Source organism: Hypomesus nipponensis, chromosome 6 (genome assembly GCF_054491055.1).
Source record: "Hypomesus nipponensis isolate SF chromosome 6, ASM5449105v1, whole genome shotgun sequence".
NCBI classification, from domain to species: Eukaryota; Metazoa; Chordata; class Actinopteri; order Osmeriformes; family Osmeridae; genus Hypomesus; species Hypomesus nipponensis.
The window spans coordinates 4,109,991-4,125,990 of NC_140366.1; the positions used below are offsets into that span (position 1 = coordinate 4,109,991).

Consider the following 16,000-nt stretch of genomic DNA (forward strand, 5'->3'; position numbering starts at 1 on the left):
CTAACTAGGCTCCTCTATGATGCATAATGAAACTTAACGTTTTTTAAGTAATCAATAAGCCTACGCTTGCCCTCATTACTCAAATGATGCCGTTCAGGGCGTTCAAATTACATAATAGGGCGATGATAGGAGGATAATAGGACATAATAGGGCAACCAACAAGTTGTTTATATCTGATTACAATTTAATAAGTTATCTAGCGCTGCATCTTCATGAGCTACATTTGGCCTCCTTCTCTTCCAACCAACCAGTATCACCTCTCCTCCATCTGAGTGATGCATGTCATTTTTACAAACTTATTATCAAGGGAACACAATGGTCAGAACTGTAGTCATACACTTAAATGCTTTTTGAAATATGTAAACACCAGGAGTGTATGGAAAGCTGGGGCAGCCACAAGCACACCCTCACAATTTCCCCAGAAATTGTATGCTCTCTAGTTTCATCTATAATCTTCATATGAACATCCCTTAATGTTAACGAGTGAGTTTAAAATATTTCCGACGCTTCCACCAGAGTGAATTATTTGTGCAAAGCGGAAGCTAGCTAGCTTTAGTTAGCTTCCGTTACCTAGCAACCTAGCTTAATACTCGTAGCTATGATACTACCTGCTAGTGCTACTTTTTAGCCTCCTAATTGTACATTTTAAAGCCATAATATAGCATTTGTCATATAGTTTTTGTCTATCGGAAAATAGTTGGTTGGAATGTTCAGAATCACACGTGTGACGGTACTCTGTGGGGCCCGCTTTCGAACGATCACATATGTGTGACGCTACTAATTAACAGGTTAACACAAATGCAACAACATTAAAATAGCATTGGCTTTACAACTGAAGAGGCAAATTCTACATCTCTAAACGCAAATGTAACATTATATTATGCACAAAATATTTTAACCTACCGATGGGGAGGTGCAGCCTGTGCCCGAAGCATTGCAGCCTGGTCCAATCATTCAGAGACGCTGCCTTGACCACGTTCGTTCCATTATCAGTAGTGATGCATACTTGGCGTTCTTCTTTTAAACCCCAGGACTCAAGCGATTCCTTGATTCCAGGAAAGTACGACGTCTGCAAACACCGGCTGCCAAGATTCCAATCGTCCACTCTATAGTGAATGGTCAGGAAGGGCTCCATGGTACGGCTGGACCACAGGTCCGTTTTAGTGGCAAAGTATTTCAAGTCACACAGCTCTTTTTGAACCTTTTTGCGGAACTCTGCATATAATTTTGGCATCTCCGTTTCTGTGAAATACTTGCGGCTTGGCACTTCGTAATGTTGATCGATAGACTTGATCATGGCTTTAAAGCCGCGCCTCTCTACAGTTTGAAACGGGACCATGTCCTTACACAAGTAAAAATGTATGGCCCTTGTAATTTCAGTCCATTGCAGGCTCTTTCTACTGTAAGGAGTACCTTTTGAAAATGCCTTCTGGATGGAGGTCTGGATCTGTTGTTGTTGGATCTGATGCTGCCCTGTGTAGCGTGCTTCACTCTGCGTTGTGTATAGAAAGTTGATTGAAGACACTGCCACAATGGTCGATCTGCAGAAGTCGGTTTATTTTCCTATACACGGAGACAATACAATTGGCTCCTATGTACCCCGCTGCTAGCTCTCGGCCACCTCGCTCGCTGGAGGTCAGGTCGAAAAGAAGCAAACAATCTAACAAATAAATGCATCAAAAACAACCGCACAATCCAATAATCCAATTCGGACAAAAACAAAAGACATACCTATACATGAAGAGAGAGTACAATTAGCTCTTCCATGTACCCCGCTGCTAGCTCTAAGCCACCTGAGTGAGCACATGGGAACTTCATCAACCGCCGTCACAACAGGCACGCCAGTTAGCGAGCTCTAATATTTACACTAATAATTATACATTACTATACATTTTACAATATTGACTTGGTTACAAAACAACGTAGACACGTACCTCGCTCGCTGGAGGTCAAGTCGAAAAGAACAATTTAACTGCGAGAACACCGATATAACGCGTGATGGGTCAAACCAAAACGCGCATACATTTGACAAACATACATTTTACAAATGCATAACGCATGTGTTTAAAGGTCTGTACACCAACAATTGGATTTATATCTGTAATGTACTTAACAAACAAAAACACATTGGATTTTTGACCTTGACATCAAGTAATCAACCTCCCCTTCTCCATTTGACCTACTTGACCTGGTCCTCATGTACAATCCAGTGTGTAATCTAGGGGAACAACATTCCACTGCTACACCTGCGTTCTTCGGATTGGAACTTGGCTGTATTGCTTGGCAATGCTGGTATTCAGTAGCATGTTTAGGTTTTGAGGTGGTAGAAAAGATTGGTTGTGTTTCCTTTCTTAGCCAGAACTGTTGCCCCACACACTTTACAAAGTATAGTTTGCTGCTGTTTGTCGGACGTCTTAAATCCGAACCATGTCCAAATAATGGACTTTGCACCGGTCTTTTTAACCAGCTCCTCCGTTTCGCTTACATCCATGTTTGCTCAAGATGATGAATACGAAGATGCGTTGCATCCTTTAAATTTTGCGGGTAGTTTGCATCATCAACATGCAATATAATTAAAATCTCTATCGTAGGCCAATTTTGTATCGTTTATATCGCATATCGTTTATCACCCATTCCTAATTCAATCGTCTAATTAGATCCTTGTTAAACGGGCAAAACACTCTGGCTTAACGCTGAAATATGGCCTGAATATGCTGTGTTCTGGCCAGGTGTTGCTATAGATTACCACATCCAATTACACATCTGTCCAACCGAGAAACTACCATATTCCTTTGATGCTGGAATGTTGCAGGCGCATTCCACAGACCAAATTGCATAAGTGTACGAGTAAAGCCCTGAATGAGTAATAAAAGCAGCTACTTCCTATGTCCGAGATGTTAAAGGGACATGCCAATACCCTTTGAAGAGGTCAAATTTACACAATATTTTATTTGCATCACTGTGTGAAAGCCCTAGAAGGAGGGAGTGGATGTGACGACCATAAAGTTTCCTTGACATACTAAAAATTCTACCCATGAATTAAAAAACCCAAATTGGTGAATTGCAGAAATCCATTTAAACATGAATTTGTTTTCCATTTCAGGTCAGAAGAAGAGGTCCTGCCTGTTTTGTCAAGTTGTAAGTTTTTCTTAATTTATTTTTGAAAAATGAAGAAGAGGCTTTGCCTTTTGATGAGGAGCACACCATTTTACTTTAGATGATGTTCTGCTTTATCTAGGTGAGATTGACTCATTGACTATATATATATATATATATATCACAGGTTCTTCCATGCTTATGACAATTTGACAAATCTCAGGTTTTAAGGTAAATACATTGAAACGAGAAAGCATGTCAGTAGGGGCCCTTGTGAACTAGGCAATCACACTTGCGCGACACTGTGACGACATCAGCGCCAGTAGAAATTTCTCCTGGTAGGCGACACTTTCAAGCGACGGTTAAGTGTCGACCGTGACGCCATTTCTGTCGGCGACCTTTTCAAAAATGTCTGCGACCTAAGTATAAATTGGGCTTAAGAGCTTAAGAGCGTTCTAAGAACGCTCTAGAATGCTCCTAAGCTCTCAGTGTAAAGAGCTTATTAACGAATCTGGGAAACCCGGCCATTAGCAATAACGTAATGATACACAGGCACCATTTTGCTGTCTCTTTCTTTCTTTTCTCACAACCCATGGGAGTAGCGGCACTGGCTACTAGACACAAACACTGTTTTTGACGTGACTTAACATAACATTTTGATCTAACGAATAAAGTACTCACATTAAGGAAAGTTAGGACTGCGTTCATAACGTGATATATAACATTTTAGTTGACATTGTCCAGGGCCCCTTAGATGTCATGTGTCTCATGGCAAGTGCCCGGTTGCCCTAATGGTTAATCCGGCCCTGTTGTGAACTGTGCTCCACCCTGAAACGTTCCCTTTCTATTTGGGATGGGCGATATGGGTAAAAATGATCACAATATGTATGTTTTAGAGCTCTATAAGCTCTTACAAGTTATGAGCAAGATATTCAAAATAAAAAAACAAAAGTGCATATCAATTTGCATTATAAGTTCTAGCTAATGCCAGCGTATGTTAAGGTAGTTACTGTCTACAGGCAACAAAGACCAAGTCTGTCTATGGTCTCTTGGTTTAAAGGTCACATGACATGAAAAATAACCTCCTAAAGTGAAGTTAACATTAATGAGTTCCCCTAGCCTGCCTTTGGTCCCCGAGTGGCTAGAAATGTTGATAGGTGTAAACCAAGACCTGGGTATTCTTCTCCGCCTTTGAGAAAATGAGTAAAAATCTCCCCTCTCTCTGTTTGCCCGCCCAGAAAATCTGGCCTGCCCATGAGAAACTGAGTGTTGTGCCTGAACGCGTTCTTTGAATGAAAGTTCATGAACTCGTTCATCATTTTGGTGAACTGAACGTACTGTATTCAGGGTTTTTCCTGGGTCAAAATGGGTCTTCGGTGCTCAAAAAAAAAAAATAATAATAATAATTTGTATTTTTCATAAAGCTCAAAAAACTTATGAGCTTATCACACATGCACTGCCTTATATCAACTTAACATCAAATGGCATTCTATAAGGTCAATCAATCAATGTAGCAAACTCTGTGATTGGGCCCCAAAAAATGTGCTCACGCACTTGCATTAATTGTTGAAATCTGTAACTAGCATCACATCAAACACGGGGGGGGGGGGGGGGGGGGGCCTTGAGCCCTAGTTCACAAGGGCCCCTACTGACATGCTTTCTCGTTTCAATGTATTTACCTTAAAACCTAAGATTTGTCAAATTGTCATAAGCATGGAAGAACCTGTTCAGACTAGGGATGGGCATAATTAATCGACGATTGATTATTGATCATTAAGAATTTCGTCGATTTACATTATTTGTTCATCGATAAAACTAATGCATGTTCCGTTGCGTAGTGTGAGTCTTGAAGGAATGCAATGGATTTCGCTATGTGGCAGGATTTAAACATGTTTGGAAAAAAAAACGCCACAAGCCTTCTCGGTTACCGGCGAGTTTCCATGTATTTCAAAAGTAAATATGAAGAGGTCACGGCGAAGTGTAGCGTGAGACCATTTTGACTTAAAACTAACTTTGTTGACTGCCAACACTGCAAAGCTGAGTATAAATACAACTCCTCCACGACTCAAATGATGTACCACTTGAAGAACGTACATCCGACCCTGGTTAGTGGCGGTGCATCCTGCTCTCGGTGCACGGAGGAGCTGCGATGCACAACGAGCAGAGAAAATTACCCAACGGATCGGCAAGTCCATCGAGATGGATATGCTACCCTTAAGTGTTATTGAGGGCGAAGGTTTTTATGAAGCTTTGTTAATTACCGGGAAAAAAATGAGGGTAAGTTGTGTGTGAGCACTGGCTTCTAGCTGTCGGCTCCGCTTCTAGGAGTTACAGAAATAGTTGATCTTCTTGTAATACACATCTCAATGCGGAAACACGGTGTGTTTTATCTATTTTCACTGCATTTTGATATAGCCTATAAATTGTGAATATTAATATAAAAATGTTCATGATTAATCGAAAATCGATCGTTAATTCTCCCGACGATCGATTAAGACAATTTAATCGAATGCCCATCCCTAGTTCAGACAAGAAGACACTCTTATCAACTCGATTACTATTGATCAAAACAGAACGAGGGTTCGGCTGTAGCCTGCTTGAAACATACTGTTGAGAACATATTCACTGACATGCATTGCCCGCGTTTTTTTTTTCTTTTCATTGCAGACTTTTTTTTGCCTTTGGCGCTCGGGATTTGTCGTCGGCGCTCAGGAAAACGGCTTTGGCGTGCGCCAAAATGTTCTCTATGCAGAAAAACCCTGTGTATTACTGCCTGATGAACGATACTGTGAACGCGTTCATTCTGGTGTCTGTGAACAGCACGTTCACTCTATTAGATTTCGTTCAATAAGGTGCCAGATTTCTAGAAACTTCCAGGCAAAAAACACACCGTTAACAGTCCTGTATCCAGGGATTCCCAACCAGTCAATAGCTGCGTGTGCTTTCTTCTACTGTCTATGTTTGGCAAGTGTGAGAGCGCCAAAGTTGCGTAGAGGCCGAGAGAGGTAATGCAGATAGATGGAACAAATGGGGGAAGGCTGTCCCGTCAATGTGAATGTAAATCCTGGTTGGATAAGGATAAAAAATTGGATATGAAGATTAAATCTGACACACAGTTATAGCGTTAAACTAACACAATAATTGCTGTCTGTGGTGTTATGGAAGAATTCGAGTGGCACTGTGTAGATCTGAATAGTCAAGGGATGTGGTTTCAATACAATTTATTTAGACTATACAATTACATATGATTAAACAAAGCTTTGGTGATCAGTCATTACGAAGGGTGCACTAGTCACAAATAATTCACAAGAGTGATAGAGAACTATCACACATGCACTGCCTTATATAAACTTAACATCAAATGGCATTCTATAAGGTCAATCAATCGATGTAGCAAACTCTGTGATTGGCTAACTCAACTTAGTGATAGCTTGAAACAATACATCTCCACACCAAGTGTCCCAAAGTTCTTTGATGTAGCATATCTCCCCAAACCAAAAGATAACAAAACCACGGGCGTTGACCAGTCAAATGGTCAACTGTCCTTTGTGTGACCATCTACAAACAAGAATTTAATTGACATAAACAATGAAACAGAACCCAGACCTTCTAGCCAAAGTTCAGCACCCATCCCCCGGACCCAACCAAGACCTTCTGGATCTTAGTTAGGCATCTTAAAACAACACCATAAATACCTTAAGACAATCTGAGTGTCCCTTCTACAGAGTAAACCACATCACAGAACTTCAGTTTCTGTCTATAACAAAGGAACTTGCTTTGAAACATAGATATTGTCAAACATTTCCATTACAGTGGTTCTATATGAGCTGTGGAAATAATTCAGAGAAATTATAGCTTAAATATAGCTCTCATTTTTTGGAGCTGTGAACTTAGTTCAACATTTTGAATTATGAACTGAACTAGTTCATGTAAAAAGTGAACTTCCCAACACTGGAAACTGAGCTATGACTGTGCAAGTGTTTTAACCCTCGAGAGATATCATGGCTTGCAAACAAACAAAGCATTACTTTTGCTCAGTTTGGATGTACAAAGGAAAACAAGTCTTTTTACAGTTCCTTCATCCGAGCCTCTGAAGACCCAGTGTCTTAATTTTATTTTTCTGTGGAAATGCCCGACACAACTTCCCTAAGTTTTGTATGTCTGCGCCAAACATTTCAGCCTTGACTGTTTCCTCAACTTGAGCTAATACAAAGCTGGCCTTGCTGAAATAAAATTCTGGATCAGTACTAACTCTCCTTGGTCCAGCTACATTCGCAAAAGGTGAAACATGCCTGTCTTAGCTTTGCTTATTAACCCGTTAAAGAGTAGCGTCACACATATGTGATCGTTCGAATGTGAGTCCCTCAGTGTAACGTCACATGTGATTCAAACATTCCAATTAAATATTTTCCGATAGTCAAAAACTGTAAGAAACCCTTTAGTATGGCTTTAAATTGTACTAATGAGAAGGCTAACAAGTAACACTAGCATGGTAGTAGCATTGCTATGAGTATTATGCTTGGGAACTTATTCCGGAATCTAACTAAAGCTAGCAAGCTACCTTTTCAGAAAAATAACAAGTGCTGTGGGGACCGTTGGAAACATTTAGAACTCATGCATCTAAAGGTTAAAAGGAGGATTTTTCCATGATTTTTATATCATCTACAGATGTACTAATTTACTATGTCATGGGTTCTCCAAATGTAGATAAGATATCATAGTCGGTACTAGGGATGGGCGTGGTTAATCGAATATCCGGATATCCTAAAGTAAGTTACTATTCGAATACTTTTTTCGAATACTTATGAGCGTAGTTTAATTTTTAAAAAACATTTTATTGAAAAACCGTCGTGTTGTGAATTCTAATAGTTGTGACGTTAGAAAATGATGAAAACCATCAAAAAAGGTAGGCTACGCCTGTGTTCTGCTGCGAGTCTCCTTTCATTTCATTTGGCGCTACAAGAAGCATAGTGTCCTGGCTAAGCAGTACCTCGCAGCAACCTCAGGTCCTGCAGTCTTTTCTACGCCGGCCTGCTCGTAAATCGACTCCGTACTCGCCTCTCCCCTGAGCATGTTTACATGCTAATTCTCCTGAATAAAAATGCGTATGGCTAATGCAGTTGTGGCTTATTTATTTTCTTACCAGTAGCCATGTAGAGCTAGCGTAATCGGCTGTTTATGTTTGCATTGTGTGGTGGCGCACCGTATCCTATGGGATTCCGGTTCCAAGTTTATATCCAAGTTAATATGCAATAGTTCTCCATGTGTGTCTTTCGTTTTTATCGAGGATAGCCTACCCAATGTGTTTAATTTAGTCCAATGGAGCCTACTTTTTACTTCACATAATAATAGGCTAATCGCTTCTCCGCCAAATTAAGAGCATACGTCTGAAGACGCAGCGTTTTTTCAAGTTCATTGTCTTTTTGTCATGTTAATAAATTGATCTTTTTTTTGTTTTTTTTATTCAACCCTTATTTAATCTAATAGTTTAACAGTCCCAATTATTGCCAGTATGTGTGGTGGTTTGTGTGTTTACTGTATGCTTTGCGTCACGTCAGGCTAATTACATAACGGAACCACATTAACAAAATAGATTATCCGGATATTCAAAAATAATTTCGGATACTATTCGAATAGTGAAATCAGTTAAAATCTCCATCCCTAGTCGGTACAAGGGTTGTGATTCTTGGGGTCACAAATCGATAAAAAATTGATTCATGACTTGTTGCAATTTTTTTTTATAACATTAAAAAAATGCTTTATATTATAAAAAATCATTAAAAAAAATTCGTTTGTGAATCGCTAGAAGACTGAATCGCGATTCAAATGTGAATCTATTTTATTCCCCACCCCTAGTTGGTACATTTTTATGGCTGGGCAATAAAGACAGTAGTGGGCCTCATTCACAAGTGTGTACTAACAAATCCAGGATTTGCACCCCAATGGCTTACCACTACCATGGCCATACAGGCTGAGGCCTTAACGCAGCGGCCCAGGCTCAATTCCAGCTCGGGCCATTTCTGCATGCCTTCCCCTCTCTCTTGCCCCCATACATTTCCTGTCTTTCTGTAACTGTTCAATAAAGCAATAAAAAGGCAGTGTGTTTGTGTGTAGCGATCAGCATTATGACCACATGCCTAATATTGTGTAGGTCCCCTTATGCTGCCAAAACCCTGACCTGTTGAGGCATGGACTGCAGTAGACTTCTGAAGGTGTGCTGTGGTATCTGGCACCAAGAGGTTAGCAGCAGGTATTTTATAGTCCTGTAAGTTGCGAGGTGGGGACTCCATGGATCGGACTTGTTTGTCCAGTACATCTCACAAATGCTTGATCGGATTGAGATCTGGGGAATTTGGAGGCTGTCAACACCTTGAACTTGTGTTCCTCTAACCATTCCTGAGTGCTTTATCCTGCTGCAAGATGTCACTGCCACCAGGGATTAATGTTTCCATGAAAGGGTGTATATGTTCTGCAACAATGCTCTGGTAGGTGGTACATGTAAAAGCAACATCCACATAAATGATAGGACCCAGGCAGAACTTTGCTTAAAGCATCACACTGCCTCTGCCGGCTTGCTTTCTTTCCATAGTGCATCCTGGTGCCATGTATTCCCCAGTATGAACTTTGTCCGCACTTTTTCAGCTTGTCTGTTGGATTGGACCACAGGGCCAGCCTTTGCTTCCAAGATGCATTAATGAGCCATGACCCTGTCACCGGTTCACAGCTTTTCCTTCCTTGAACCACTTTGATAGGCTCTGATCACTGCAGACCAGAACCACCCTGCCAGAGTTGCAGTTTGAGATCCTCTGACTCAGTCATCGAGCCATCACAATTGGGCCCTTGTCACAGTCGCTCATATCCTGACGCTTATTTATTTTTTCATCACATCAACTTTGAGGACAAAATGATCACTTTCATGCCTAATATATACCACCCACTGACAGGTGTCATCATAACAAGATCAGTCTTATTCACTTCACCTGTCAGTAGTTGTAATGTTGTGGCTGATCTGTGTCTGTGTATAAATAAAGAATTTGTGCTGTCAAACGATTAAAATATTTAATTGCGATTAATCGCATTGATGTCAGTTAATGGCATTTGGCTGTCAATGTGAGTCAATGAAACCATTTGGCAACTTTTTTTAAGTAAATGTTCCATTCAGAATTTTGTTGGCATCCATTTCAGCTTCTTGCACTCGCCATCCACTCAAAACGTAACGTTAGCCTACAACTCTTTAGCTGGGTCGCAAGCCCAAACAAGTGTGTGCCTGTTGTTTTGTTTCCGGTGTGGTGTTGTAGTTTTTCTAACGTCAGTAGTTGCTGTAATGGCATTTTTTGACAGTTACAATATCTGTTTCTTTAAGCGTTAAAAAGTAAGTTCCTTTGTTATAAAGGAACTGTCCTAGCTACTTTACACTGGCTCCCTGTCACTTCCAGAATTGACTTTAAGGTCCTTTTCCTCACATACAAAGCTCTACACGGACAAGGACCTAGCTACATTGCTAACTCCCTTATAAACTACACACCAGCTAGAACACTGCGATCATCAAATGCTGGCCTATTAGAGGTCACCAGAAGCAGTCATAAGAAGATTGGTCATTTGGCCTTTGCTAATTACGCCCCAAAACTATGGAACAAATTACCCATAAATAATAGGGAAGCAAACACCCTAGACGTTTTTAAAAGACACCTTAAAACCTACCTTTTTACCTAAGCATTTAAGTAATTTGATCTCAGAAGGGTTTTACTACTTTTATTAGTTATATTATTGTTGCTATTTTAATTAGTACTGTTATCACTTGTAATATTGTTTATTGATTTTATGTAAAGCACCTTTAGCTACAATTCTTGTATGAAATGTGCTATATAAATAAAGTCTTACTTACGTAGACAGTCGAATGAAAAAAAACTGAGGCTCTGTGGTGTAGTTTACTCTGTAGAAGGGACACTCAGATTGTCTTAAGGTATTTATGGTGTTCTTGCTAGATGTAGTGTGATGTTGTGGTTTTTTTAACGTCAGTAGTTGTTGCAACAGCATGTGGGAAAAAAACTACAACGTTGGCTAGGCTAAAAAGAATGTTAATCACGCAATAAAAAAATTGACAACGTTAATGTTTGCATTAATGCTGTTAATAACGCGTTAAACTGACAGCATTATAAAGAATACAAGATTTAGGACTGTTTACTTAACTGAATTTGTATGTGCACTGTGAATTTAGAACTGCAATTAGACCATGTGTACACACAGCCCGGCTGTCATAGCATTTTAAAACGGCATTCCTTAAAGTTAGCTTTTCTTAACTTTTTATTGGCCTGTAATGATTGGCTACTCCAATTTCTTGTCCCATAAAAGTGCACATATATGAATTGGTAGCCAACTGGTTAATTGGTAGCCCATTAAAAGGCATGCAGGGTATTTAAAATATCTGATTTACCTCCAAGCAAGTGTTAAAATCTAGCCTTGCAGGATCTTCAGAGATTGACACAACGTGTGTGACGAATGGTTTTTCAGCCATTTCCGATTAGCAAGGAGAAATTAAGGTAAGGATCCTGATTGCAAAAGACGGACACACGCCTGTCAATTTGGAATAATTCTGATTCATTAATATAAGCGCTGTGATATGAAGAAAAAAAAAAAAGTATATTGCCTTATTTTGTGCGCAAATGAATAATTTCTCCACATGTATTAGTGACTGAGTTCCTTCCAAAAAACTGGTTACAGCGCCTGAAGGACAGGATAGTCCCAAATTTCAGTTTATAGTTTTAGTTACGGTAGTTGTGAGTGGGTACACCATGATCCTGAAAATATTGGATGGCTACAGAATCCATGGATTGTGGGGTTACTTTGTTACTTTTCAATACAGTACACGAAAACATTACATGACAACACTAATGTGAAGTGCGTATGGGTGTGCGTTAACTGTTCAACAACCTGACTGCCTGTGGAAAGAAATTGTTTCTGGGTTTCAGTGGTATGTCATTTGAATCCCGAGTCCAGTAAAATAAGTTTTGGAGAAGGGAAATGACAAAAACTGAATGAGCAGGGCGAACCAGTTCCTAAACAAGGAAATACTCACTTAACCTCTCCAGAATAATTACCTTCATATGTATACAACTTGATCAATCCACAAAATGCATTAAAAGACAGTGGCAGCAGGAATTAAGACTAAACTCGGGGGGACTGCTGTATCAAGTTTAGTATTGAGTGTTGTTGATTTGCTATGTTTTGCGTGTTTTTGTCTTATGCATCTGGGGTTGTGTTGCAGCTTGTGATGTTATTGTTATTATTGTAAATGAATGGAAAAAACCTAAACTTAAAAATAAAAAAAGATGCAGTTGAATAGGCAATATTTTATAGGTTATTTGGTTATCCTAATGAAATCCCTCATTCTGCAGCTAACTTTAGCCAATCAGAGATTGGGAAGCCCATCTTGGAGGTGGTGCTGGAGGCTGGAGACCTCCTTTATTTTCCCAGGGGGTTCATTCATCAGGGAAACTGCCTCCCAGATACACACTCCCTTCACATCACCATCTCCTCTTACCAGAAAAACAGTTGGGGAGACCTGTTGATGAAGGTTTGCAATATACTATCCAAAGCATGCGAGTTCAGTATATTTGTGTTATTACCGAGTTGTGTTAGTGATATTGCTACATTTGCTCTAATTATTAGGTGGTCCCAGCAGCACTGGAGATGGCCATGGAGGAGGATGTTGAGTTTAGACGAGGACTACCTCTGGATTACCTGACATTCATGGGCGTCCAAAACTCAGACAAGGTACCCCAGTGAATGTGTTGGTGTGTATGTATATGTATTGATTATGATTCTCAGTTATCAATCCCATAAAACAATTTATGAAACCATGTAACGTATTTGTTTATCTAGGATGATAAACGCAGGACCCAGTTTCTATCTCATATAGATAGACTGATAAAGAAGTTGTCCACGTATGCCCCTGTGGATGCTGCTGTGGATCAAAAGGCAATAGACTTCTTCCATGATTGCCTGCCCCCCATGCTTACTCCAGGTAATTGATACAGTACCATGTTGTTCTTCAAACATGTTCTTCTGTGAATAATTTTAACCCCAGAGCTTTAACAGTATAATTATGTCTTGCAGAGGAACATGACACCAGTGTGCTTGGTGCTCCGACCAGGTGGCAGGATGGGGAGGCCAAGGATGTGGGCATACACATCAAGAGCCAGACCAGAGTTCGTCTCATTCGTGCTGGGTGTGCCAGGTATTACTTCTCAGGACTATTGAATCCCATTGATGACATCCATTTGAACAATCAAACAGTTCCATTTGTGACAACACATTGCAATCTATTCACAGATTGTGTAGTGATGGTGAAGCAGTCCATCTTTACTACACTGCTGATAACTCCAGGGTTTATCACAAAGAAGGGCCGAAGAGCTTTGAAATAAAACCAGAGGTATGATTGAGGACATCTTATTAATTTTTAAATTTACACTTTGTCTATAGTATGTGTGACTGATGCATTGTATTCAAACATCTTCTCTTTATAGCATACTGATGCCATGGAGTATCTGATCAATTCTTATCCAGAATATGTGACAGTGGGCAGCCTACCATGTGAATCATCTGAGGTGAAGGTGTGTTATTGACAAGTGGTGTAGTTAAGTGCAAAACACAAATATTTTGCGCCATGCAGGTTTAAGGGGTAAGCCTATGTATTATTTTTTTCTTCTAGATTTCCTTGGCTGAGCTTCTGTTTGAGAGAGCAATCATTCACACAGCAGATCTTCTGTAACCATTGACAAACATGTTCAAGTTTAGTCTTCAGAATCTGTGCTGCTACAGTTGCCAATGCCACTTCCAGAATGTGATATACTTGTTCATTATGTTTTGAAATAAACCTTACATGTTACTGTGTCAAAGTTGTTTTAACATTTTGGATTTGGAATATGTTCAGACTAATACAGATGTTTTCATACAATTGTACTGCATTCACGTATTAAAATGGTTTTGTGGCATGTATAAAATATGCTGAGCATGCCCAGTTGGATTAAGATATTGAAGAGAACATTGAAGTGACTTGAGTTAAACATAGTGGGCACGTGCCCATGTATAAATCTGCTATGCCACTGTAAAATCTCAAGTTTGAGTTTTAACAATTTACTTTTAGTCAGTGCATTCCTTTAGATTGCACGGTCCAGCGCGCTTATATTAAAAATTGATGTCCCTGCCAAAGCTGATATTAAACTTGCGTCCCTGAACTGTATGTATCGTGGGTTGATCAAGGGAAGTTTCAATAGTGCATTGTGTTGCAAACTTCTTGTACGCAGCAATCTTGGAAGAAAAAGTGTTATGAGTAATGAGGGGCCCAGTAGACACCATTGTTTTTAGCTGACAACACTATTGGCTGAATTACTGTCAACTATAAGATGGCCCAATGAGAGGTATCCCCCTTGCATAGAGGTGGATAGTAATGCGTTATATTTAATCTGTTACATTTATTTTATTAACTTTTTGAATAAATTGTACAAGTACTTTTAATGCAACATACTTTTACTCAACGGGTGATTTGGAGGAGAAGGAACATCCCTGGGCTCACGCTCCAAGTAAAACTGTTTTCCTTACAGACACCCAAAAACAATAGTTAAATTACTTTCTACCTAAAAATATGGAAATTTCTGCCTACAAGAACTCAAGAGAACGTGTGTGAATTGTACCCAGTTACCTTTTTGGAGGGCCATGTTTTCCCAGTACAAAAAATAAATCAAACATTTACTCAAAACAACTTTTCACCATCATCTCAACATTTTCATCATCTACATACCCTTGTTTCTCCAAAGTTGCTTTATTGTGTCAGTACCAGTGAGACATTGTTCTAAGGGGGGCTAAGTAGCCCATCTTACCCTATATACATACACTTTACTCTTAGACTGTCAAAGCAGCAATTTACATGCAATAAAGGTTCAGTGTTAAGCAATAAATCATATTGCAAGTATGTCAGCTAAATGGAGGGGATTGTTGAACACAGACAAAGACTGGGCAGATCACATCCCCCTCAACATTGACTTAACCCTTGTGCTGCCTTCGGGTCACATGACCCAAGGGTTCATAAGACGCGAAGTTGTTTTTACCCAATACAAAAACAAATAAAAATAATTGTATTTTAACCTTCGCAATGTGGTGGCTCTGAGACAGCCCAACGGTTAAAATACATGCTTCACTTTGTTTTTGTATGCGGTGAAGTTGTCGCAATATGATGGTGGGTCACAATGACTGATGGGTCAGAATGACCCGAAGAGAACACAAGGGTTAAGGTTCCTGTGGGTCAACATGAGCAAGAAGGGCATATTCTACAAACCCAGTCCACCATTCCCAGGAAATGTTATTGTTAGCTGGCTTCACAACTACAATTATGCATAAGTGGTGTCATGACGGTGGTTATCAACTTAAGTCATTCCAGGTTTCCCCCAATGTAGTTATGAGCATGCTCACATACGGGCAGTGTTTGCACTATATAGCTAATTGCAAACATGTAAAAGTCTACAAAAGCTGCATGTTTTACACAAGATGAGCAAAATATATTAAAAGAAAAATCCAGGGCAAAAGCAACAGTAGCTGCAGGAAGGAAAGCTGGTAAAAATTTACTAAAGTTAATGGGCTTGGGAGGCATGAGTAGATCTGAATAGGCTATAATTACAATTGTGTATTCCATAAAATGAAAGTGTTGCTTACATGTTTCCTTGTGGCAATTATATTTTTGCCTTATTCTTTAAGCTGCAACCCTGGCAGAGTTAGACTTTTGTGAGCAAATAAAGGACAAATATAAAAATATAATTCTTACCAAGTACTTACTTGCTAACCTTCAAAGGTCAACAAGTACAAGGCTTTAGGAAATTGGTACACCAAGGCCCACAGAACAATAAAATGG

At 39.7% G+C, this 16,000-nt stretch overlaps 2 protein-coding genes across 2 annotated transcripts in view; one reads left to right on the plus strand and one right to left on the minus strand.

Moving 5' to 3' along the window:
- riox1 (ribosomal oxygenase 1) overlaps window positions 1–13,994 on the plus strand; it is a 31,053-nt gene extending 17,059 nt beyond the window's left edge. Inside the window, exons 10-17 of the mRNA XM_084699565.1 lie at window positions 3,104–3,138; window positions 12,492–12,670; window positions 12,766–12,870; window positions 12,979–13,120; window positions 13,213–13,333; window positions 13,429–13,528; window positions 13,623–13,709; window positions 13,808–13,994. Of these exons, the coding sequence (XP_084555691.1) occupies window positions 3,104–3,138; window positions 12,492–12,670; window positions 12,766–12,870; window positions 12,979–13,120; window positions 13,213–13,333; window positions 13,429–13,528; window positions 13,623–13,709; window positions 13,808–13,867 (829 nt within the window). The 3' untranslated portion in view covers window positions 13,868–13,994. The remainder of the gene's footprint in view (window positions 1–3,103; window positions 3,139–12,491; window positions 12,671–12,765; window positions 12,871–12,978; window positions 13,121–13,212; window positions 13,334–13,428; window positions 13,529–13,622; window positions 13,710–13,807) is intronic.
- On the minus strand, window positions 848–2,491 carry LOC146286449 (E3 SUMO-protein ligase ZBED1-like). Its single transcript, XM_084700171.1, has 3 exons — window positions 2,312–2,491; window positions 904–1,492; window positions 848–855 (listed from the first exon to the last, which is right to left on the minus strand). The coding sequence occupies exons 1-3, from the start codon at window positions 2,489–2,491 to the stop codon at window positions 848–850; spliced, it is 777 nt and encodes a 258-aa protein (XP_084556297.1).
- Window positions 13,995–16,000: the final 2,006 nt, after the last annotated feature.

What these genes read in the sequence shown, in the direction of transcription:
- LOC146286449 (XM_084700171.1), bottom strand. Translation starts at nt 2,491, where the DNA reads ATGGATGTAAGCGAAACGGAGGAGCTGGTTAAAAAGACCGGTGCAAAG. An exon ending in TTTTCTACCACCTCAAAACC is followed by an intron (nt 1,493 to 2,311) that starts TAAACATGCTAC and finishes TACACAACGCAG; the next exon opens with AGTGAAGCACGCTACACAGG.